The sequence below is a fragment of the Malaya genurostris genome, chromosome 2, assembly GCF_030247185.1.
Source record: "Malaya genurostris strain Urasoe2022 chromosome 2, Malgen_1.1, whole genome shotgun sequence".
NCBI lineage: Eukaryota > Metazoa > Arthropoda > Insecta > Diptera > Culicidae > Malaya > Malaya genurostris.
The window spans coordinates 19,492,028-19,515,454 of record NC_080571.1 but is presented as its reverse complement, the minus strand read 5'-3'; the positions used below and the strand labels follow the sequence as shown (position 1 = coordinate 19,515,454).

General features: G+C 39.0%; 2 protein-coding genes across 2 annotated transcripts; one reads left to right on the top strand and one right to left on the bottom strand.

Annotated features, from left to right (window-relative positions):
* The first annotated feature begins 1,479 nt into the window (after window positions 1-1,479).
* Window positions 1,480-3,118, top strand: LOC131432231 (zinc finger protein 501-like). Its single transcript, XM_058598372.1, has 4 exons — window positions 1,480-1,506; window positions 1,575-1,778; window positions 1,838-2,846; window positions 2,907-3,118. Exons 2-4 carry the CDS (start codon window positions 1,657-1,659, stop codon window positions 3,048-3,050), a joined length of 1,275 nt encoding a protein of 424 aa, XP_058454355.1. The 5' UTR covers window positions 1,480-1,506; window positions 1,575-1,656; the 3' UTR covers window positions 3,051-3,118.
* Window positions 3,119-5,940: 2,822 nt separating this feature from the next.
* LOC131432281 (uncharacterized) lies at window positions 5,941-19,376 on the bottom strand. The gene is made up of 6 exons (XM_058598466.1): window positions 19,255-19,376; window positions 16,520-19,199; window positions 14,515-16,404; window positions 14,237-14,451; window positions 13,008-14,177; window positions 5,941-6,479 (listed from the first exon to the last, which is right to left on the bottom strand). The coding sequence occupies exons 1-6, from the start codon at window positions 19,306-19,308 to the stop codon at window positions 6,123-6,125; spliced, it is 6,366 nt and encodes a 2,121-aa protein (XP_058454449.1). The 5' UTR covers window positions 19,309-19,376; the 3' UTR covers window positions 5,941-6,122.
* Between the last annotated feature and the right edge of the window lie 4,051 nt (window positions 19,377-23,427).

Genomic DNA, 23,427 nt, shown 5'->3' with positions numbered 1-23,427 from the left:
GCATCTGGGGGACGGAAAACCCGCACGTGATCATGGAGAAGCCGATGCATCCTCAGAGAGTGACGGTTTGGTGCGGATTTTGGTCTGGCGGCATCATTGGGCCATTTTTCTTCGAAAATGGGGCAGAAGTCGCCGCCACGGTCAATGGCGAGCGCTACCGCGCCATGATTAGCGATTGGTTCTTCCCGTTACTTGAAGAGGAAGACTTGTACACCATTTGATTGCAACAAGACGGCGCTCCGTGCCACACAAACAACGCTACGATCGATCTTCTGCGCACAGTCTTCGAAGATCGAATTATCAGTCGAAATTCGGATGTCGTTTGGCCGCCTCGGAGCTGTGATTTAACGCCGTTAGACTATTATCTTTGGGGGGCTGTCAAAGATAAGTGTTATGTGGACAAGTCAGAGACAATTCAAGCCTTGAAGGACAACATTCGTGCAGCCATAGCTGAGATAAAGCTGCACACAATCGAAAATGTACTAAAAAACTGGACCGATCGTATGGCGTACTGCAAGGCCAGCCGAGGCAGCCATTTGAATGAAATTATATTCCCAATCAACCTGAGTGATTGTACTTTAATATGAAAAAATAAATTTTGAAATCGGATGAACCGTTTGTGTTTTATTGCATGTTTAAAAAAAAGTTGCATGGCGGACCCTGTATAGGTCGCATAGAGTACGTGTTCGCATCTCCTCCGACATTCGAAAATCGCTCTCGATCGAGACGACAATACAGTGTAGTGTACAGTAGAGTATACGAAATGGGTAAATACGATTTACAAAAACCTGGTAAATACGATTTACAAAAACCTTCAAATTCAATTTGTGTTGATTTCAAGCGCTGCAATGTTAAATCAGCAGCAAACGAAATTGATTTTTTTCTAAAAGAACAAATGCATCTAGGCGTTGATTTTGTAAGTGAGTTTCAATTCAACAACACTTCTAATTATGTGTACGTTATGTTCAACCGTGTAACTACATTCGCTTCGGTTAACAACGAGGTGCATAGTGTCGAGTATGACAACGTGTATGACCTATATATTTTTTAGTAAAATTAGCAAACAACTGATCGTTCAAAATCACCATATTGGAATCGTACTACTTTTTTCATATTTGTATAGCACATACCATTCATTGAACTGAACAGATAAAATCTATTGATAAAAATGGGTATGTATACGTTTTGGTTCTATCATATTGATCAATAAATATGATCGAGGAGTCGAATGAATGTTATTTGTTTTGCATATAATTTTCAATGAACACGCTTCACTTGAATGGGTTTGTGACCTGTTTAATGATTATTATGGGATTTCTTGTTTCCGTGATATGTTATTGAATAAAAATCCGAAGTTAGATGGAAAGTACTCAAAATTAGGTAGTTTTGCGGTTTCGTGCAACCAATGTTTTTATTCATACCCAATTTTAGATAATTTGCTTACACCAAATTTTCAACCATTTATGTTTTCTGTGTAGACATGATTTGTTTTGGAGTGGATTACTGGTGAGATATTATTATGATACCTGATGTGGCGAAATTGACCGTAATCGGCATTAACTGTTTATTTGCAGATAACAAATAAAAATACAGAGCAGGTAGAGTGAAAACAAATAGTTTGAAATATTTCAATTTTTCTCCAGCGAAGAGGATATTATGCCACAGTGCGAGTTATCAAGCCAGGATCAACATGGTCAATATTTGGAGGCTCTTCCTAAGGAACAAGCAGTTATGCAGGATAAGTATCCGTGCGATGAATGTCCAAGAACATTTGACAGGTTAATGTATCTCTAGAGATAATGATATCGGGACCATATAATCAATTTTTATTCAACAGTGACGAGGACTGCCAGAGGCACAGAAAAACGCATCTAAAAGACGACGAGGTACTAAGCTTAAGGTGCCACTTCTGTGATAAGCAGTTTCAAGCAATCAGCTTGCTTATGCGACATAGACGAACGCATACAGGAGAGTGTCCCTACAAATGCGACATTTGTGGCAGAGGATTCAACGTACTGACTAGCTTCAGTAATCATCGCCGCATTCACACGGGAGATAGGCCTTTCAAATGTGACAGCTGTGAGAAGACATTCATCAAACGCACGGACCTAAAGCGACACACTCGAGTACATACCGGAGAGCGACCCTATAAGTGTGAATGCTGTGGTAAAGGATTCATCGCGAGCATGCACCTGACACATCACAGACGCATCCATACTGGGGAAACACCACACAAATGTTCGATATGTGGAAAAGGTTTCATCCGAAGTAGCGATCTCTTGCAACACACACATGTGCATACCGGTTTAAAACCGTATAAGTGTGAACTGTGTGACAAAGGTTTTATCAAAAGAAGTCAACTTACTTTTCATAATATGTCACATACAGGAGATCGTCCGTACAAATGTGAAACCTGCGACAAATGTTTCATGAAAATAGTTCACCTGAAAACGCACTTGCGCATTCATACTGGCGAGCGACCATATAAATGTGACCATTGTGGAAAGTCGTTCACGCAGAGCAACAGTCTTTCGAGGCACAAACGCATCCACACTGGCGAACGGCCGCACGAGTGTGACATCTGTGGCAAACAATTCATTGGCAGTAGTCATCTGACCCTTCACCGAAGAGTACATACGGGTGAGCGGCCGCATCAGTGCGAGATCTGCGATAGTAAGTTTAGCAGACGGACCGACTACGTAGATCATATGCGGATCCACACGGGAGAACGTCCACATAGGTGCGATCTTTGCGGGAAGGACTTTCGGCGACGGTGTGATGTAACGCAACACCAGCGAAGCTGTGAGAAGCGAAATGGTAGCAGCGTTCAGGTGAAGGGCACATTGGTAGGATAGCTTTTGTTTTGTTTAGTCGAATTAATGGACGTTGAATTTTTTTCTCGGCAGGTGAACGAACAGCGATCCATGTTTGCGGGTGACCTGAATGATGGAGAAGTAGAAGAGTTGAAGCAAGAGTTTGTATATCCCGATCTGCTTGGAGATAGTTCCATTGTTAAAGGAGAACCAACGCTATCTCAAACACAAATATAGCTTTCTTTTGATATATCACTTGACGGCGAAGCTAATGTTCAAGGTTGTTTACAATAAAGAATATGTATACAGTTTAAAAAATTACAATAACTTCATTTCGCTTAGATACTTAAAACTAATTGCAATTTTGTCAATCCAATGGAATTTACCTATTCTAAATTGCCGGTGCAGAACGCGAATTGCATACAAGCTGAAAATATTGCACGCAAGTTTGAAAAACCAAAAATAATTCACGTTTCAAGACCCAAATGACCCCATTTAATGGATCTTTAAAAAATTACGTTTCGTTTTCGATCCCTAAATGACCATTTATAAAAGTAATTTAGGCATACAAAGCTTTGCCCTGAATTGACAGAATTTCTGCTAACTAAACGTATCAATATCATTATTCATTCATTACCGAAATGTAACAAAAACTACCTTGTTTGGAGCAAATGATGTTCTCTAAGCTGGCAGAATCTGTTGCAAAGACATACGACGAACGGATACTTTCGAACGAATACGAATAAACCACTCGAATGAATTCATTCACCCGACTCATTTGCCACAAAATATTTAAATATCACGTAATTTCTTCAAATAAATGCTAAGCCTTGATAAAATCACTCCAAAACGAAACGCTAGAATGTATGCCAGTTTAGTTTTGAACGATACGGGTATTCGTACGAACGAAAAGTCCCATTCTCTTTAACAGACGAATAGATGAAATGCCGTGATTTGGATTCGTCAGTTTAACCTTGCGAATCAACTTTTCGAATAAATTAAAAAGAGTTTAACCGATTTTCAACAAATTTTGTTTCGAATGTAAAGGAGATTTGCAATCAAATGATAAATTTGATCTTTGAATAAAACATACAGAAAGCATAGTAGTCATAGTAAAATGCTTGTTATTTTTCTGGCGAGCCTTCGAATATATGCGCAGCAAATTTTTTTTAGGTACTTTATGGAGAATACGCCATGGGTAAATATGCATTATTCTAAACTAGCTGACCCGTCGAACTTCGTCTTGCCCGAAACATTTTTTTTTTGAATTTATGTTTTTGGACAGCAGAACTGTCAAACGTCTTATGCTGTTAATGTATCTTTCCATTATTTTACTGATTACTTGGATGCGGCGAATTCATCAAAAATCTTGTGAAAATGTTAAAAGCTTGTTACGCAAAAATTAAGCGAATGCACCGATCGCTATGTCATCTTTTGAGTCAGTGCATCAAACAGCGATTGTAGATCTCTCTTAAAATCGAACTAATTCGACATATGGAATAAAAAGTGGAGCAAAAATAACTAAGATAACTACTTTAAATTGATTCCGCAACTTTACAAAAGCTAGTTTAGTTTGGTGACATTATTTAGTCGTGTTTGATGAATGTTCGTAGCATGACAATCACCGGAGCAATTTTCGATTAACAATTCAGCCATAAAACTTATTTTTACTTTTTATTTATGACTTCTGGTCAGTCAGTAATTATTTAGTAAATTTCTGACATATCAGAGACTCGGATGACTCGCATCGCTATCCTCTGGTGGAAGGTAAAAGCTTAGATGCGAGAAACCTTGTTTTCCGCACCTTATCTTCAAAGTACTATGGCTCTACAATTTTCATATTCTTTCTCCTTCCACAATCTCTAGTTAGTTTGATATTGTTAAAAAAAAACTAAAGATAAAATGAGTAATTCTTGGACATTCGAAAGTTCAAGTTACCATTTTATTAATCATTGTGCCCATTAACTTTTACATGAACACTGCATTCGTTTAATAGTCGTCTCATTAGTCGACACCTCATCATTTTGCTTAGTACTCCACTCCACTCCACTCCACAATTAACGAATGGTGTAGTTCGGTCCTAAGAATCCATATCAGAAAGTTGTATATGAAAATAATGTGCAATTCTTCTTTTATAGCGGAGTGAACATGAGGAGTGATTGTACCTGCTTATCGTTCGAGTCTATGCATAAAATCTCACAACTAATGGTTTTTAATCCACCCTTGAGAATTTACCCGATGCGACTGAACGAACTTCAGTATGCTAAAAAAAATTGTTCTATAATTTGATTTGTTCAACTCACACCTACGATGGCCAACATTATTCATCTAACTTATATTGCACACAATGCATCTTCTGGTAATCAATATAAGAACATTTGATCCTGTTTACGGTATAGCTAGAACACTCATATGCGTTCTATCATCATTTGGCAAGCAATAATTTTGATACATAATGAAGCACGTGGCTCGAAATGAAGTTGGATCAAGCATGCTGGTGAAAACTTCACACAAAACAACTCGTTGCGCGCCAAACAATTTGTTCAACGATCTAGTATTCCTTTCTTCGATGGCCAAACATTTATGCAACTCGTTATGCGTTAAACACCTATCGATGATCTAGCTATCATTAGCGACTTTTTCATCGGAAAATTCCATTGTCCATACAAAACAATTTTATGGATTTTTCCTTCTTTTCCGGCAAGTTTTCTTAATTTTTTTGATGTTCGAACCCGGTGGGGATAGAAACTAATCGAACAAAAAAAGAATCATGTAAATTCGTCCATCCGTTCTTACGTGATGCGATTACAAAGAATGACCTCTGCATTTTTATATATATAGATAGATAGATAGATAGATAAATAGATAGATAGATTAAATGTCGAAAATAGCCCGTTTGAAGTCAATAAGGATATTTTTTCGAGATGCCCATGGTCCGTTTTGTTCGATACATTAACATTAACATACTAACCGGAGTGCACCAGAATTACTGTTAAAAATTAACAAACAAGGTCTCAAAACTCTTTAAATATATAGATCTGTTTTAGTTGATGGTCAATCAATCAATTTTCTCTTTCATTCTTATAAACTGTTGATTTTATTCTTTTCGAATTTCGCTACCCCAAAAACATGTCATAGCTAACAGCTTCTGCTTAGTTGATAGGCAGTGTATTGTTAATTCGAGGCTGTACATGAATGGATAAAAAATACCTACAATTTCTATCACACAGCCGAAAATGTTCATACAATTCCACACTTATTATACCAGAAACAATTCATTAAAACAATGAAAATACATTCAAGCTTACCCTAATTTTCAAAATCACAGTCCAGATCCACTTCTAACCCACAATTGCCTTGCGTTTTGGCTTTCAGTAGTGCCAGCTTCTGCTGTTCAGTGGCAATTGCCAGATAATGCACGGGGCACATGAATTGATTTGGCAGTGGGAGCGAAATGCCGGTCATCTGAATCGCGCTGGCTGTCAATCGAAAGCTGCTGGTTGGCACGAATCCAGCGACGTCCTGATAGGTATAGATCTGTACGGTTTGGCGTGATTCTATGAAGGCTAGAATGGTCTCATCCCGCAGTTCTAGCACACTTAAACCCGACGGTTCGCGGCAGCGGAGCACCTGGTAAAGCTGTCCGTTCAGTATGTCCAGGTAGATCTGTTGAAAAATAAACATATTACTGTAACCTTTCTGCTATATGCTTGCGAACGTGTCGCTGTTTATACACGTGTAAGTGAGGGTAAAAAATTAACGTACTTTTCAAAAAGCCACGTCACAACTCTAAGACCAAATAGAGTGAAAACGAGAAGCTGAGCTGAGCTTGTGACTTATATTAGCAAGCCAAACGCGGGAAACATGCTTGTAGCAAATCAAAGGGACCCTGTCAGAGTACAGCTCTTACTCTGAAAGGGTCCCTTTCATTTGCTGTAAGTACATTTCCCGCTTTCAAATTTAAAGATGATTTAAGGGTGACTAGTGCAAGCATTTTGAGTTCAAGGTAGTTTTTTATTTTCAGAAATAACCACGTAAAGAGCTGTAATTTAGAAAATTTCTCTATGTTATTTAGAGATGGGCAAAACAGTTCATTTCAAAGAACCTTTCAGTGATGCATTCTTTTTATAGTTGGTTTACTTGTTAAAAGACTAAACGAGAACTTAATTTTGTTAGGTTAAGCGGGCTAAAGGAAAAGAAGGTCCCACGAATTAGAACTAAGGAACTACCGTTCTCAAAAAAAAATTTCATTCTTTAAAAAAAAACTATTTCTTTTGAACCGTTCGCGAACGAATTGTCCATCTCTAATGTAATTGATCTTGCTAGAAGGTGACCAAATAATCTCACTTTGCTTATACCGGACCCCAATTACGATTTAGGAAGTACCGTATTTCCCAAACATAGCTAACTGCGATTTTTCAGATGTGGTATTTCTGCTGTGAGACCGATTCATATTGTGAGCCGTTCGCAATATGAGTTTCGCGTCAAACAAGGGCCCAGTCAATTCAAACATCGTACGGATAGTGCACGGAATCTTATGATTGCGTTTCGAATAAGATTGACGTTTACATTGTATAACGTTAGTGCAAAATAGTGAAGCCACCTACCAAAGCAAGAAGCACGAACCTCTGGGGACAGGTATAGCGTGGAGGGTTAGTCGATTCATACAGCCCACCTGAGTTCAAATCGCACCCCCGAACATAGAGTTAGAGTTTTTCTGGCTCGAAGAGGTGAATGACCTTGAAATTAAAACTTCCACAATCGAAACAACAAATGCTCGATGGTGGTATCTATTCAATCTTTTGCGCTAGCGACACACAATGTAAACGTCAAAGCTTCTAGGTTGACGCGGTTGGTGCAAATAGTGCAGAACGGTCCGATGACAACTGACGATGCAAACCGACAAAGTTTATTGGGCAGTTACATTACACTGAAATGAAAATCTTATTTATATTCATTAGATTTGTCATATGAATCATATGCCGAATATAATTCATAGAAATTATATAGAAACTTATAATCTTTATTTAATGTGTACGTCAAATCTAAATGGACGTTATCATAATGAAAGTTATAAAAATATCCCATATAATTTATATGGAAATCCGATGAAAGTCGTGAATCGTACTGCTTGAAGCTGAAGGAATAGTTGCGTCCTCGATATTCGTCAACTGCTCCAGACCATTTTTTTCAGGAAGTTCCGCATCTCAATGTAATTTTAAATCGCTGAAAAAACAGCTCATCCAACTTCGTTCAAGGATATGCGTTAACGGACCATAAAATATATATCCGGTACGTTTCATTACTCTATCTGTCTAGTGAGATTCATTTTTTTTATGTTCAGTTTCGGGATCTCACTTCTCTTTCGTAAATATCATGAGGTGCTCCCTTACCGAACGGAATACTAGTATTAGCTTGAATCGTCAAAGAAAAGTAGTAGTTTGCAATTATCTACTATTCGTATGACCTCCATTGAAAGTTATATATATATATATATATATATATATATATATATATATATATATATATATATATATATATATATATATATATATATATATATATATATATATATATATATATATATATATATATATATATATATATATATATATATATATATATATATATATATATATATATATATATATATATATATATATATATATATATATATATATATATATATATTACTAAACTGGTCATATGGTATATATGAACCTATCTAAATAAATTCGAAGTGAATTTAATATGCGCTTCATAAATTGTTCCAATGTATGTTGTGCGGATATCTAGTAATGGTTATAAGACGCGCCAATAAATTTGACTCAGACTGGAAATTTCATTCGTTATATGGAAATCCTGTAAAAATAATGTTAAGAAGAGTTTTATGTTTCATAAGATTATCTCATATATTTGACATGATGTTGAACACATCTTGTAACTATTATTGGAAATGCTAATAGTGCAAAATCATTAGAATATCATATAATGTGAAAAAGAAAATTTAGCTCAGTGTAGAATTCCGATGGTGGTCGTTTGCATTGGAGCAAAACACACCGAAAAGTGCACAACTAGAGGCGTGCGTGTTCGAGGATAATGATTGCAAGTTTATCTGTCAAAATGTAAGAGAAAACTAATTTCCACAGAGCCGGGATAGAATAAATAATATATAAATAAAATTGAATTTTCACTTGTAAAATCATTCATAAATTATTTACAACTTCATTTCATGCGAAAAGGTAATTTTCGTATGAGAAAAATCATTTTCTACCTCTGTTATTTTTGCCGAACACAAGATTCAATGAAAAGTCAGTTTAGTTCGATTCCAACAAGTGAGAAAATGTTATGTTGGTCATTTTCAAGTGATTTTATTCGTCACGAACATTAAAAAATGTCCGGATCACGATATTGGTCAACGTATCAGCTTATAAAATCGAAATTAATTTTCTTGCAATTTCAAATGAACAGTTTTTGTAGCAGATCCTGAAACTCTACAAAATAATTAAAATTATATGAGTTCAGCATAGCAGCCTGTGAAAAATTCAATCGTCATCCTAAGAAAGGATCAAATAATGAATCTTATATCGTTTTCGTTTTTGAACCTATGTGCGGGCGACTCTGACTCCAAGTAAAACGAACACGTGGTACGTGCCCTAAACAACAACTCATAGAAAAAGAAAAATAAACAAAATCGCATGGATATCGTGATGCGACCTGAGAAAATTGTCAGAGCGAAACTACGCGATTGGAGTCCGATCTAGAGCGACCCCAGGCTGCTAATCAAACATCTCAAAAGTTGTTTGGGAGACTCTGGATCTGCCCTCGGGCTGCTCTGATCAACAAACGAAAACGATATTAGATAGCGCGTTAGGTTCGTTAACTTATATATCCTATACTCTCCTAGTCTAGCTAATTAGTTTTTACAATTGTGAGAATCTGGGGGGGAAAGTTAGAACGCGCAGTGTAAATCGGGTTTAACCAATGGGACTAGTTGTATCGAGTCGGCCATTGTGTATTTTGTGAGTAAGAGAGGAAATAAGCTTCTTGGTGAGAGTGAGCAGGTGTGATATGGAGAGGAGAGGGCGATAGCATGTTGGGTTATTCTTGTGAGTGTCGGTTTGAGTTAGTGTGTGCTCCTGAGTTACTGGCCCTTATTCTGCGAGTCGGGTGAGGTGACTCGACAAATCTCACCTCACTGTCACATGACTGTAGTCACCCTATTCTACGAGTCGACTCGGGTGACGTGACAGGTTCATTCCATGGTGAGTGAGAGGAGTGAGATGATGAACCTAAAGTGACAAACGTTTCATTTTCCCAAACGTCAAAGCAAAAAAAAAATTGAACGGTAATCTTTACTTGGGATAAATCTTCAAGAACACCAATTTTGAAGAAAACTGTTTCGAATTCAAGCTGTAAGTAGTTTGGATTTACAAGAACGTATTGATTTTAATCTTTTTTGCATGGTTTTCAGGAATTCGATGTGAAATTTGATAAACTGGACATGCAGTTTATAACAAGAACATAAGTACCGGAACTGCTCATATGGATGGAGCTATTTTTGTAGTGGTTGCCACCGATGGTGTTATACTGCAAACGAGAGAACATCTGCTACTTGCCAAACAAATCGGAGTCGTGGTGTATATCGACAAAGTTGATGCTGACGATCAGGAAATGGTTAAACTAATGGAAAATGCTCGAGCTGATCAGTGACATGAAATGATGGGGTTAATAAATATGTTGCAGCAATACTAGACTTGGGCAAGCCATTCCTGCTAGAATCCAGAGAGGGGTAACTGTTGTGACCGGTAGATTAGAGCGCGGAACAGTAAAAATCCATTATTAATTCAAATCCAATGAAATTTATATAATCTTGAAATCTTTGCGCTTTCTTTCAATTTTTTCCTTGTTACTAGCCCCACCGATGTCGATTTCAAGACTTAAAAGTTAGCCTCTCAGTATAAGACAGGCACACATAAATCAAATTTGACTACTAACAAATACAGATATAACGGAAAAATTCGATTTAGTTAGCAACAAAAAACAAAATTAAAAAAAATGTAATTTCGGCTTTTCTGCTCAAAGAAACTAATAAAATCCACTTTCATACATCATTTACATTTTCTAAAGTAGAAAGTTTAGAGATCTCTAAGATTTTTCGTTTCAGTTTTCTACTGTCACTTGTCTCAAACGTATCGACTCTAAAACTCACCCCACAGTGACTTTTGTCACTGTGATTCGACTGCAAGAATACGGTGAGAGTTCATCCTGGTGACTTTTGTCACTTCATTCGACTGTCAGTATCGTGTGACTCAGGCGACTCGACTTATCTCACCTCACTCGACTCGCAGAATAAGGGCCACTGTTATTCTAGGTCGTGCTGGTTGGTATTCAATTGTGAACATGAGGGACGTCAAGAAGAGGTAGGTGACACAGTCGGTTATGTTTATTTTGTGTGTTCTGCCTTTCTGATGACATAACGATTTGAAACTTGATGCTTTCTTGTTTCTGCAGTCGAATTTTATGACTACGTTGTTTCTTTCTTTGGGTAACCGTAAAGTGCATGTGTTGATATTTTAGTTGCCTTCATGTAGGTAATGTATTTATTGTATGTAGGTTTCTAGGTGCTTTTACGTGGAATGGTGCTTTTACGGGATTTTGTCAAGTGCGTGTGGTCTGGGGTGTGTGAAAGATTTAGTCTTGAATATTCATATTACATGGTCTGGAATGTGTGAGGAGATTTAGTGTTAAAAGCTCATATTACAATAGGCCCTTTGGAAAGTTTTGGAAAATAATTATCTATACTTGAGTTTAAAACGTGGAATTCAAGAATATTGTGCGTAATTTCGTGTATTGGGCTTCCGTCTACGAGATTAAATTTTTTACTGTGTAGATGAAAGTTGTACAGCCGAGCAATGAGCTTTATATTAAGACTGACAAGAAGACTGATGAAACGTACGGCACTTGTAGCGTTTACACTATTGCTGGTTGCCACGAGAAAACGGGAAATACGAATGAGATGTTCAATATTCTCATTCCGTCGCTATCTTGAATTTCTTCACCAGCATGAACTTCAGAACGATCAAAAATTTTCATGCTGGCAACAACTGGCGTTTACATTATGCTGATAGCATGCTGGAGTCAGTATACTGGCAGCCAGCAGAAGTGTAAACGGGGTAATAGTTGTAAGCCATCGGCATCTTAGAGCTAAGAATGTGTGCCTAACTGAATATATTATTAAATTTAAAAAATTTGCACCCTGACGCAATATTCCAAAACCCTTGTGTGGTCTAAAGTCACAGACATTTCCATAGACAAAACTTATACAAAGGTTATATGCACATAGATAGAATAGGCGGCAAACCAAAATATATTCAAGAGAAATTACTGTCAAACAAATATTTTTTCCCCAGAGTTTTTTCCACCTGTTTGTGTAATCTTTTTAATCTTTAAACAAAACTTCTCAGAAATCTTATTAGCAAACAAGGTACTGATATGGCAAGCAATATGTTCCTGTGGTTTGAAGTCAACCATTTTTTACACCACCGGAACTATAAATGCAGAAATCTATCGATCTGAATGTCTCCAGAAGAGATTGCTACCTTTATATAAGAAGCATAGTACACCTCCACTGTTTTGGCCGGATTTAGCGTCGGCTCACTATGCCAAAACCACTCTCAATTGGCTTGCGGAAAAGGGTATAAATTTCGTTTAGAAAAATATCAATCCACCAAATTGCCCTCAGCTTCGACCCATCGTTCGTTACTGGGTAATCGGGAAGAGGGTCTTCAAGAAGACTGGTAAGGCAGCTGAGAGCATGCAGGCGTTAAAAAAAAAATTTGGGCTCAAACATTTTCGATACACTCCTTAGTAAAATGATTCTATCGCAATTATCCAGAGATTTCGCTATCGCACTGTTGTCCATTCTATGTTAAATGAACCATGCCGGTTTTTTGGTGACACTGATTGAATCGTGTAAAGAGTTGCTAGAGAGCGTTCTTTGATACGATAAAAGCCATCCATGCTTATGTCTCTGACATTACCCACCCGCCTGTTTTTAAAAGTATATACTAGCTTGAATGTCTATATTCTGATAGGACGCTATACGAAAATTCCAACTGCAACAACAAGCGAGTCAGTCGAATTTGATTTACTTTTGATTTTTTTCCCTATACTATTATAATAACTACTTACTTTGATAGCATCATGGCTGCCTTCGATGACATTATCCACAACCGTAGAAACGGCTACCAGATGGCGTGTCATGTTTGATGGCCCTACTCGGAAGGCCACTATGTCCCCATTGATTCGTCCGGAGAACCTTTTATTTTCTGTCGTCTCGATGCCGTCCCGCAGCATCTCTCTGGATTGTTTAGCTTCCACAAACGAGGACTCTGCTGATGTCGAATGGTTGAGTGTAGTTTTGTGATACGGTAGAACGTCGAATGACGTGTGTGGTTCTTTCTCAATAACAAAGTCTGGTTGGAACATATCAGTAATGATCCACGATTTATCTCTTGAGTGGCGTGTACTTTGCGATGAGTAGTTTCTGTGCATCCGATCATACATAGCTTGTGAAGAGAACAAAGCCATTCCAACGGTTTCTCTATTGTTTCGTTTAGTTCGACTAGTTGCCTTACTTTTGTTCAGGGTCGACAACAATACAAGATGTGTGCCATTACTGAGAGCCAGACCAAGTCCAGCTTCGTGGGGAAGAAACCGGTAATCAAGCCTGCTGTCCGGTAGTTTCCATTGCACCAAAATCTTTCCATTAACGTTGTATTCCGTCATTTGGTTTTTCTTTAACACGAAGAAACTTTCCGATTTATGTGGATCACAACCGATTGCTTGAATCGGAAGTGACTCAACGGTATGCCAAGTACGTTTCAGTTGTTCCCCTGTGAACAACCACACGTTAACGCCATATGATTGACATGTGGTTCCTTCATTCGAAGATAGAGTCACTAAGAATATCGCTAGATCACTAATAATCACTGTTTTCCATTCCCGCACCGGTCCAGTGTGAAATTCGTACAAACGAACAAACATTTCTCCCGTCGGATCCCATTGATAGAAATGACTAATGCATTCGAAGTTCACTGCTAGGAAATGATAACCGATATGATCGAAAAAATAGAAAGATTTTATTGCTTTGTGCTCATCAATGACCTGTCGTTGGACGAAGTAATTGAAGAAGTACACACGACTTTTAGTCTTGTTTAGCAAATCGTGCGTTCTAGAGCAGACCGATCGCAACTCCGACTGAAAGTCCTGCAGCTTTTTTTCTACCGGTTCTCCGAACGATTTCTTTACTTGGGTCGAATCGGGAACCGTTGGAGGACGATTGTTTTGGGTGCCGTAAGTCTAGAAAAAAAATGAAATAATAAACTAATGAGCTCAGATCATATAACTAAAACACACACCATCAATGTGTTTTCTCGTTCAAGGGGAAAACTGATTCCGTTGATCAGTCCACCGACCTCCAATGGCTGAGTAATCGTCAACTTTTCAACATACAAAGTACCGTCGATTGCCTGATCGGTATTCAAGGTAATTAGCTTATTTACCGGCAAACCGTTGATGTAATCTGCCCGGATATGTTGTGTATCGAATGTTCCCGGTGCAAAAATAGTCCTCCCTGTCAAAGTCGTAATAGTAAATGTAAATAATGTTCTACGATCTATTTAATGTTTTTATTTACCATGAAATTTGGCATCTTCGTTTATCATCACCGCGTTCTTAAGTAAAAAATCTGGATCGAAACCATTGATATTTGGCGTAATCAGATCCCCACCGACGGTCAGCGTTTCTATGTATGTCGGTCCCAAGATGACCACATCTCCGTGGAACTCCACAGGGGTTTCTTGGTCGGTAAGAAAGATTTCATGCTGCAGATTCGATACATCCATTCCATCTAGCACGTCAATAAATAAGCCACGCTCGAATATTACTTCTTTCTTGAAAACGATCGGCTCGGTAAAGTTATAATCTTGATTCTTCCGGATCAACGAACTCAGGTGGTGTTCTATGTTTGGAATTTCATTGAACCCGCCGCTTATATCCAATGATTCGATGGACACGTTACCGAAGTACATATCATTTTTGATCACATGCACATCTCGTGTTGCGTCATATTCGTACATCTGCAGCAGATCCTGGATAGGCTGACCGTTAAATCGATCGCCAACCAGGAGATGTTCGACATACAGTGTTCCAACTATTTCCACATCTCCACTAAGGAAAACCGTTTGGTTCTTCAAAATAAGGTCTTTTACGCAAATATCGTTTATCCTTGGCGTATCCAGGTTCCCTTCGACCACCAAGCCATTTTCGAATATCATGGGAGCAAAGAACTCCACCACCTCATCGGACTTCAATACTACGTCTTCCAGAAATTCGGTGAAGTTCACTTGATTAACCAGTCCTAGGACCGTTAGGTCACCGCCAAAATACAACGGATCTTCGAAAATCACCGTACCGGGAATCCGATTCGGACGGTTCAACCAAATTACGTCATCTAGTAGCTGGTCAAAGTTGATGCCATTCAGCATGTTAACTTTGAGATCTCCTTCTATGAACAAATTTTCAATGTAGATGTCCTCATCCAGAACGTTATTCTTGAGGTTCCGAATCGTTTGCATGTTTTTCTTTAGATAGCGAACGTCTACCCCGTTGATGAATAACGCATACGCTTCTTTGGTTACCGTTAACTTGTCTATGTAGAACGGTACGTCAATCTGCTGCGGTCTTGTCAAACTAAACCGTACACTATCGAACGTTGGCAGATGGACATTGTTGATCATTTTCGATGGACCATCGATGCTGGATGCAATCAGGTGCAACGTATCAACATTCCAATGTGGTAGTGTCAAATTACCACTGAATATCAGTTCGTCCTGGTCGCTGTCCAAATACTCGGATCTTGTTTTAGAATTTAACATTTTTCCAATTCTTAGCTCGTTGGCCTCAATATCCGGACGCGAAGAGTCGGGGGGATTTTCAAAAACTAATGTTGCCTCGGTATGCTGATCGCCGAATAGTTTGATCGATTCTTTGTCCAACCGTGTAGCATTCAAGCCGAAAAACAGCCCATCCAGGGTTAGGTTTTTGAAGAATATATCGCCACTTATCTCCTCAACCGAAAGTGTCTGTTCCGTGCTGCGAGTAATGAAACTATCCAACTTGACATCGTTGATCATACCGGACTGGATGGTAACGCCATTGAGGAATTCGACCGAATTGAACCGTTTTTGACCCACAATTTCCACATTACGCTCGGTATCGTACACCACATCGCTAAGCATTTCATCCAGATTCTTTCCGTCCACTTCTTCAATAATTACCGGTCCATCAACGACCAGTTTCCGGAAGTGGCAGCCGGCTTTGATGTGTTTTGCTTCCAGCAACGTCGGACTATGAAGCAACTGATCCAACTGATCGCCCTTGATAGTACCTCGTATGTCGAGTTGATCAAGCACATGCAACTCACCGATGGTCACATTGCCTGGAATGTGTTGATCATCATGCAGTGTGATGATTTGCTTCAAATCGATGCCGTTCACCGTTTCACCGACGTCCAACGTGTTAACGTCTGGAAGTGGATGAAAAAGGAAATGAAATCTATCAAGTATGTCTGCTTATCGATTCAATATGACGGAAATCGGAAATGGAATGTTAAACAGCAATACTGTTCAAATCATACTCACAAGTTGTATTGATGAACCGTTTGTGACCGGTCACGATCGAGACCGTTGGGGCATTGGATAGCAGATAGTCATCCGGAAAGGCCAGCTCGTTGAGATGTGATACGGAAATATTCGGATGTTCGAGAATCAAGTTGCCTTCGATGTTCAGCTTCACTGTCCCATTCAAATTGTTTTTAAGAATAATATTCTGAACAATCTCGTTCCAAGGCATTCCGTTGATGGTTTTGAAATTCAAGCTACCATTCAACACCAGAGTATCAGCCGTTAGGACATCTGTCGGCTGTGAGGCCATCTCGTGGAGCTTGGTGTTGATTTCTTCCATGTCAAACTTACGCCCGTTAATCAAATCGTTCACTATAACATCGCCCGAAACTTCCAGTTGGTCAAACGCTAGGTTTTTCCAAACACGGTTCTCGTCGTTGAAGTACACTATCGACTCACTCAAATCAATTCCATTTACTGTTCCACCCTCGGGTAGAATTACATTCTCAGCAACCACCGTATTTTCAAAAATGATCTTATTGTCCAGAACTATTTTATCTTCCAGATTGAACACCAATTCACTCGCTGGAATACCATTGAACTTCTCAAAATTAAGATGACGAACTTGCAGATCTTCAACATGCAACTCTTCTAATGTTTCCATTTGTTGCAAGGATGGCACCGGCCCATCCTCCAATCGATCGACGTACAAATTATCGGTCACCAAGGAGCCCATGACTTCCAAACGTCCCTCTACGTACAGCGGTTGGTTCATATCGATTGGAAACGAATGATCGTTTCTCCTGATCGTTGTTCTCAGCTCTTGTTCCAGTTCGAGAAGACGAGCTTCTTCGTATTCCATTTCGCGAACGATCGCTGCAATATCAACGGTACTGTCTTCGTAGGTCCAGGGCACATCACCGATTGTAATCATGTCGTCTGGCCAACGAACGTCGTTAAGGTAGACTGCCTCAGCTTCCACGCTCTCTAGTTTACAGTCTTCCAGCAACAATTCCGATTGTAGGTTTTCCGCGGCAGCAATTCTATCCATAGCTTCTTTAATCACGGTGTCCTGATAAGCGAGAATCTTGGTAAATGCATCAATCGTGTCGTGTATTTCTTGCACTTTTTTAGTAATAGGATTCTCTCCGGAAAGCATACTGATTTCGATATGAAATAGACTGGAATGAGCTTTGTAGCGCGGAATTATCATAGAAACTAGCTTTTCTCGTTGTATGATCGTGGAACCGGCAATTCCGGTTGGTTGATGCAAATCCAACATGCAGGAAACTTCGAAATCGATCGGTTCATCTTCCACGTAGCAGGGAATGTTACTACGAATATCAAAGGATTCCCCGTTCCACACCAGGACTTCCAAACGCTGAATTTCATGCGTTGAAAAAGCCAATCGATGTTGAACCAACAGAATCAAATCGTCGCGATAGGTTCGGGTGGGTATCTCGAAGAATGCCTCAACGGTTTCCAATGCTTCAGTCGGAACGGACTGTGAGGTGAAGTTTCCGTTCGAGTAACGTAATATCTGCGGTGATTTGCCACCGATCGCAATATACGCGAATCGTCCTACTTGAAAAGCTTGCACTGAGTTGACCTGTTCCGAAGAAAAGTTTGCCGTTAGATTGAACTTGCTTCGGTAATCTTTTCCTACTTCAAATGTATAAATCATAGCGGTGTTATTCTGGGGGAACGCAATCAAGAACTCGTTACCAACATTGACTAGGCCAATCGATTTACAAGGGAACTGTAGGATAAGTTTCTGCATTAACCAAAACTGTTGTCGAAGGAAATTAAATTCGTACAGAGTGGCAGAAACTGTTTTCAGCTTGTTCGGATGATTCCCTACTAGTAACATCATATCAACGTCTCTGTGACGCATGAACTTGATCAACGTAGTCATCTTGTGCAATGGCCATCGCCACTCTTCTTCTAGAGCAAAGTTGGTCCTAGCTCTCATTGTGTACCAGATCAACACCATTTCAGTGGCCACGACTAAACAACTCACGGATGTTTCTTCGGTTGCATCCCACACTGTGGTCACTTCAAACGCAGTAGGTACCGTTTCCATGGGTATCTCTTGTTGCAACAAAAATTCCCCGGAAACTTCGCACAGAATTACAATACTCTTCTCACTTAGACCGACGACTACATGCCCAGACTTGTTGGATTGTTTCAACGTTTTCCACGAAAACACATGATCTCCGAAAGTGAAATTAGCGTCCTCTCGTATAGACTTGATTAGCAGAGTATCTCGGGTGTAATTAGTAATCAGTGGTGGTTCTTCAACTGAGGCCAACGTTTCAATAAAACTTGGATCGATGATATTATTATCGATCGCTTCGTGGAACGCATTTAGTAAATCACTTTCTCGTAATTGCTGCAACAAACTTTCTTCCTCATTTGCACTCTGGAGAATCTGATCACGTACTTCTTTCAACGTCTGTTCTTTTGGATCGGATGCATTGTTCGATTTATTTGTGTTGATACCCAGCTGGATTAAAGTCTTTGCCACATCTGTTTTGTTCTGTTCGGATCCTGTGGCTTTGGAACGTATTTCCTCCGCTAAGCTTTCGCTAGATTTTGTATTATCGTTCGGTTGAGTGTTGTTTTCTTTGCTATCAGTGATCGTCTCGGGTGGCTGCACAACCGCTGGAAGAGGATCTTTCGGAAGTTGAGTTGTTGGCTAAAAATAGAAACACGACTAATCGCAGTACACAATTACAGCGATCAATAAATACCTTCGTTAGAATCACCGTTAGCAGTGAGAGTAGCAAAACTTTAAAACTGATCATTTTTTTCTCATAGTTGACACACAAACGCTATTTCAAGGTTACGCGAACAATTGATGTGCACGATCAAGTTTCACCACTGACCGGATACAATTGGGCTACCAAAGAAAGCGAAGCGATCGTTAGTTTTTTTTCGGTTCGGTACTGAGCCAGCGATGCCAGATTGTCATCGAGTCAATTAAGCACTAAAATTGAGAAAAAAGTATATTCAGACAATAACATGATCTTCGAATTCCTTAAAAGTCCATGTTCCATGAAAGTTTACATTTGGCTACGAAGGGGGAGGTTTTTTTTGCAAAGTCTACGTAGTCTCATCATTTTTATTCACAATTACTATTTCAAATTTATTATTTATTACGGAAATCAGTCAACTAAGTCAGAATTAATTTTTATCAGCTTAGTTTTACCTCGAGCAAACCAGATTCGAAAAAAGTAAATGTGTAGCATTGCCGAAGTTCGAATTTGCGAAAAATATCGTTTCCTATTGTTCATCCGGTAAAGACGTTTGAGAATCATTGTATCTCATTGTCGCTTGTGTATTAGTTCCAAAAGTTCCAAATTTTGGTCTACGTGGTTTATGAACGGAACGGAACAGAAGGTTTTCGACAAAAAAGAACACTGACGGAGCACTGAAGCCCATTTCACTGGACCGTCACGGAACTGAAACGGAACGGTGTAAATAGTCCTTTACGAGGATTCATATTGAAGAAACCAACCAACTCTTATGCGATCGCAGCGCTGCTCTAGCGGTGAGCTTTGAACTAAGCAGTGGTGATAATGTTCACACTCTTACCAGCCGCTACCTAGTTTTGGGTCAAAACCTACCCAAAATCAACTAAAGTGCATCTCCCCAATTTTGGGTAACGAGTGATGACCTCAAAATCAACCATCAACTCTACACGGAAAATAAAAACTACCTATTATTTGACTTCGTTTTACTTAATTTTGAGTACTTCCTTTCATTCTCTCCTTCAATTGTTGTCAAAATACAAAGAGCAAAACCACCCAACAGCGAGAGTTTCGTTCAATAAGCTAAAATTAAGTAAACCGTATTAACTTGAAATTGAGTCAATACAACTCAACTGTAGAGTAAATATAATTCATCTTTAAGTATTTTTTTGCACGTGTCTTACGAAAACTACCTAGAGCCACTTTACCTAAAATTAGTTTATTGAACGAAACCCCCAAATTGGGTGGAATGTACTTAAAATTAGGTTGATTTGCGGTTCCGTGTAAGTTTGAGTAGATAACGACCTAATTTTGGGTAGCTTATTGAAGAATCCAACCAACTCTTTTGCGATCGCTGCGCTGCCCGAGTTGCGAGCTTTGAACAAAGCGATGGTGATAATTTTCAGATTTTGCTTGAAGATTCGAACAAAATGCAGGGATTTTTTTTTCTTATGAATCGAATACTAACATATAAAAACGTGTGATAATTTGGTAAAAAAATCGATCTTTAATGATTCAGTAACTTTCCGTGATATGTTTGATTGATATTTATGGAGAAATCGTAACATGAAATACCAAATTCGAAGAAGTGAGGTTGGGTACTGTTTTCATATCTGAGATATTCTTTGTTTTTTTTTTTTTTGGTTGGATTTTGACATTAATTGATAAATTATTATCAAAAGTTTTATGGCTAGTCTATTTACTCATGTTTTATCATCTAAATCAAATCTGTATGTGAATTGAAAATTCCAAATTTCATCCGAGATTGTCAAGAGTATAGGACAATTTGAAATCATATGTTTGATGACAACACGTGAATAATCGTTTTTCTTACCCATATTTGTAAGGTTTTGCCATCTGCATTCTTTCAAATTGAAAAATTCTTCAAAAATTTCTCTAAATACATGGGATATGTCGAAACAATCACCATAACGCTATCTCGTGGTGACCACGCAGATTGGATTGTTCAATATTCGTGGAGGGAGACATAGTGTTTCTTCTCTAGAGCCTCTTCATCACCACTCGTGTCGTTCCTCGCTCTTCGGATTACACCTTCAAAAGCAATATCTCGATGAAGTTGCAAAGAGAACATCGTTACCTTCACACCACTCCATCGCGTGATGGCACGATACCTGTCGTTATGTACGGTTTGCCGAATTTACAGCACATACACAGCTCTTCTGCTACATCAAGTACTTCTTGTATATTTGTCAACTGTCTTCTGGCCTACGAAAAACTCCAGACTCTTGTGTTGTCCGTTACGAACACCATTCGACTGCTCCAACCACTTGTGATACGGCTTCTTGGCGATGAATTTTGCCGCCGTAATCTGTTCATCGGTTCGGCTAGACGCATTCCTTACTTTGGCGACATGAAGTCAGCTGAACGAACCAGACAGAAAAATTGATCTTCTTAGTCACGTTCCGGAAGGTTCGGATTGCGCTTGAAGTAATGCTTCACGTTCACGGTGTTGTATATCGTCTGCTGCCAACTCACCGCTGGGTCATCTGAGTCTCATTGAACGATTTCACCATACGAATTGTCGGTTCTCAACTGTTTTGTGATCTACCTGTGGGACTAATTTGGATATGCCACTACTGCGCTCATAATTTTTGTCGAAGTACTTCTAACTTGGAAGTCGCATTTCGATAAACACTGGACAGATTGTGACAAAATTTTCTACATGTGAACATCACACTCTAAACAAGTTTTGCCCAAGATTTCATACAGTTAAAAGTTATAGTCAAAAGAGAGTGTTGCATCTGTTTCGAGTACAGTCTTCAATTTCCAATTGCTTACAACAAGTAATAGGAACTTCAAATGTACTTTGATGTTGCCTAAAGTTCTGCGTGTACTTTTAAACTGTAACCAAGTTCACGCGAAACTGGGTCTGTCGTGGCCAAAAGTTACTTGAGGGCAACGGTAAAATTCACTTTTTGTGAACAGTGGAATTGTTGATTCCTTGGGACGTCTTGAAATAACCGTCAATTCTCGTCTTGATTGTAATCTCGATTGTAATGGTTCAAAATCAAGATTACGTATGATCATTGTTTGCTCAAAACAACAGGACAGTGGCTAGATTTTCAACGTTGATTTATGATTATTCCAAGGCTGACCAAAATTCCAAGCGAGAACAATAAACGATAGTAATATTTGTTCTAACAGAATTGATTAAAAAAATACATTGAAGATTAAATTTTGCTCTACCATTAGAAGTCGTTTTATTCATTTCAACTACACGGAGAAGAAATTATGGTAGTTGATTTAACTGTATATTTATATAAAATTGAACGAACCATTTTGCTTGATATAAAATTAGCATTGTTCATTGTCTAGTTGATAATAAATACAAACATATATGTTCGCTGAGGCGTAACCCTTCAGTCCAGCAGTTATATCTTGGCGTGCTAATTTAGCTCGCCAAGCTCTAACTGTTGGCAGATTAGCTCAGCTTGTGATTTAGTTGACAGTTCGGAACTGACAGAAGAGGCCTCTTCGAATCAGCTGTAGCGAAATCTTGACTAGTGCTACCAGCCTCTTCACTAATGCCAACTTGTGACAGGAGATTATGAGAGGGGGCGCGTTTTAGCCGATTGTAGGCAGTATAAACTTGAATCGCCACGGTTTCCGGCCAGAGTCCAACCAAACGTAGAAAATGGCTTTGACCTAAACCCAACCTATTTCAGTGGGCAGAGGTTGGAAAATGCGTTTTGATGCAAGTTCATACAACACTAAAATCAGCAAGTCTTGATTTGCTCCAGACTAGAGCCAAAGCACAACTTGCGACAGTGTCGAACTTGAAGAACTAAATGTGATAATCACTACGCGCGAGGATACACACACGGTGGTCACTAGTGGTATACTGATTTATTAACAATTTCTTAAAACTATTCATAATGAAAAGAAGTGTTGCATAAAATTAGAATGTCGCGCAACATATTACATATTCCGTCCTGTATCGAGTCCTGGCGGTTTACCCGCTTCCCTAGCTCATGCATACGCGCGCATCTGGTTTACATAATTCTTTTGCCTGGTTCTTGTAGCCGGCATTCGTTTACCTCCTACATTGAATCGTCTATAAGGCCCTAGCGCGCAGCTCTGTAAAAGTGATCCTGCCTGTGCGCATATGCTGATCCCTTTCTTAAGTGGAACGGAAAGGTTTTATTACTGTGG

What these genes read in the sequence shown, in the direction of transcription:
- LOC131432231 (XM_058598372.1), top strand. Translation starts at nt 1,657, where the DNA reads ATGCCACAGTGCGAGTTATCAAGCCAGGATCAACATGGTCAATATTTG. An exon ending in TGTCCAAGAACATTTGACAG is followed by an intron (nt 1,779 to 1,837) that starts GTTAATGTATCT and finishes TTTATTCAACAG; the next exon opens with TGACGAGGACTGCCAGAGGC. An exon ending in TTCAGGTGAAGGGCACATTG is followed by an intron (nt 2,847 to 2,906) that starts GTAGGATAGCTT and finishes TTTTCTCGGCAG; the next exon opens with GTGAACGAACAGCGATCCAT.
- LOC131432281 (XM_058598466.1), bottom strand. Translation starts at nt 19,308, where the DNA reads ATGATCAGTTTTAAAGTTTTGCTACTCTCACTGCTAACGGTGATTCTA. An exon ending in CGAAGATGCCAAATTTCATG is followed by an intron (nt 14,452 to 14,514) that starts GTAAATAAAAAC and finishes CGACTTTGACAG; the next exon opens with GGAGGACTATTTTTGCACCG. An exon ending in GCAGCCATGATGCTATCAAA is followed by an intron (nt 6,480 to 13,007) that starts GTAAGTAGTTAT and finishes ATTTTTCAACAG; the next exon opens with ATCTACCTGGACATACTGAA.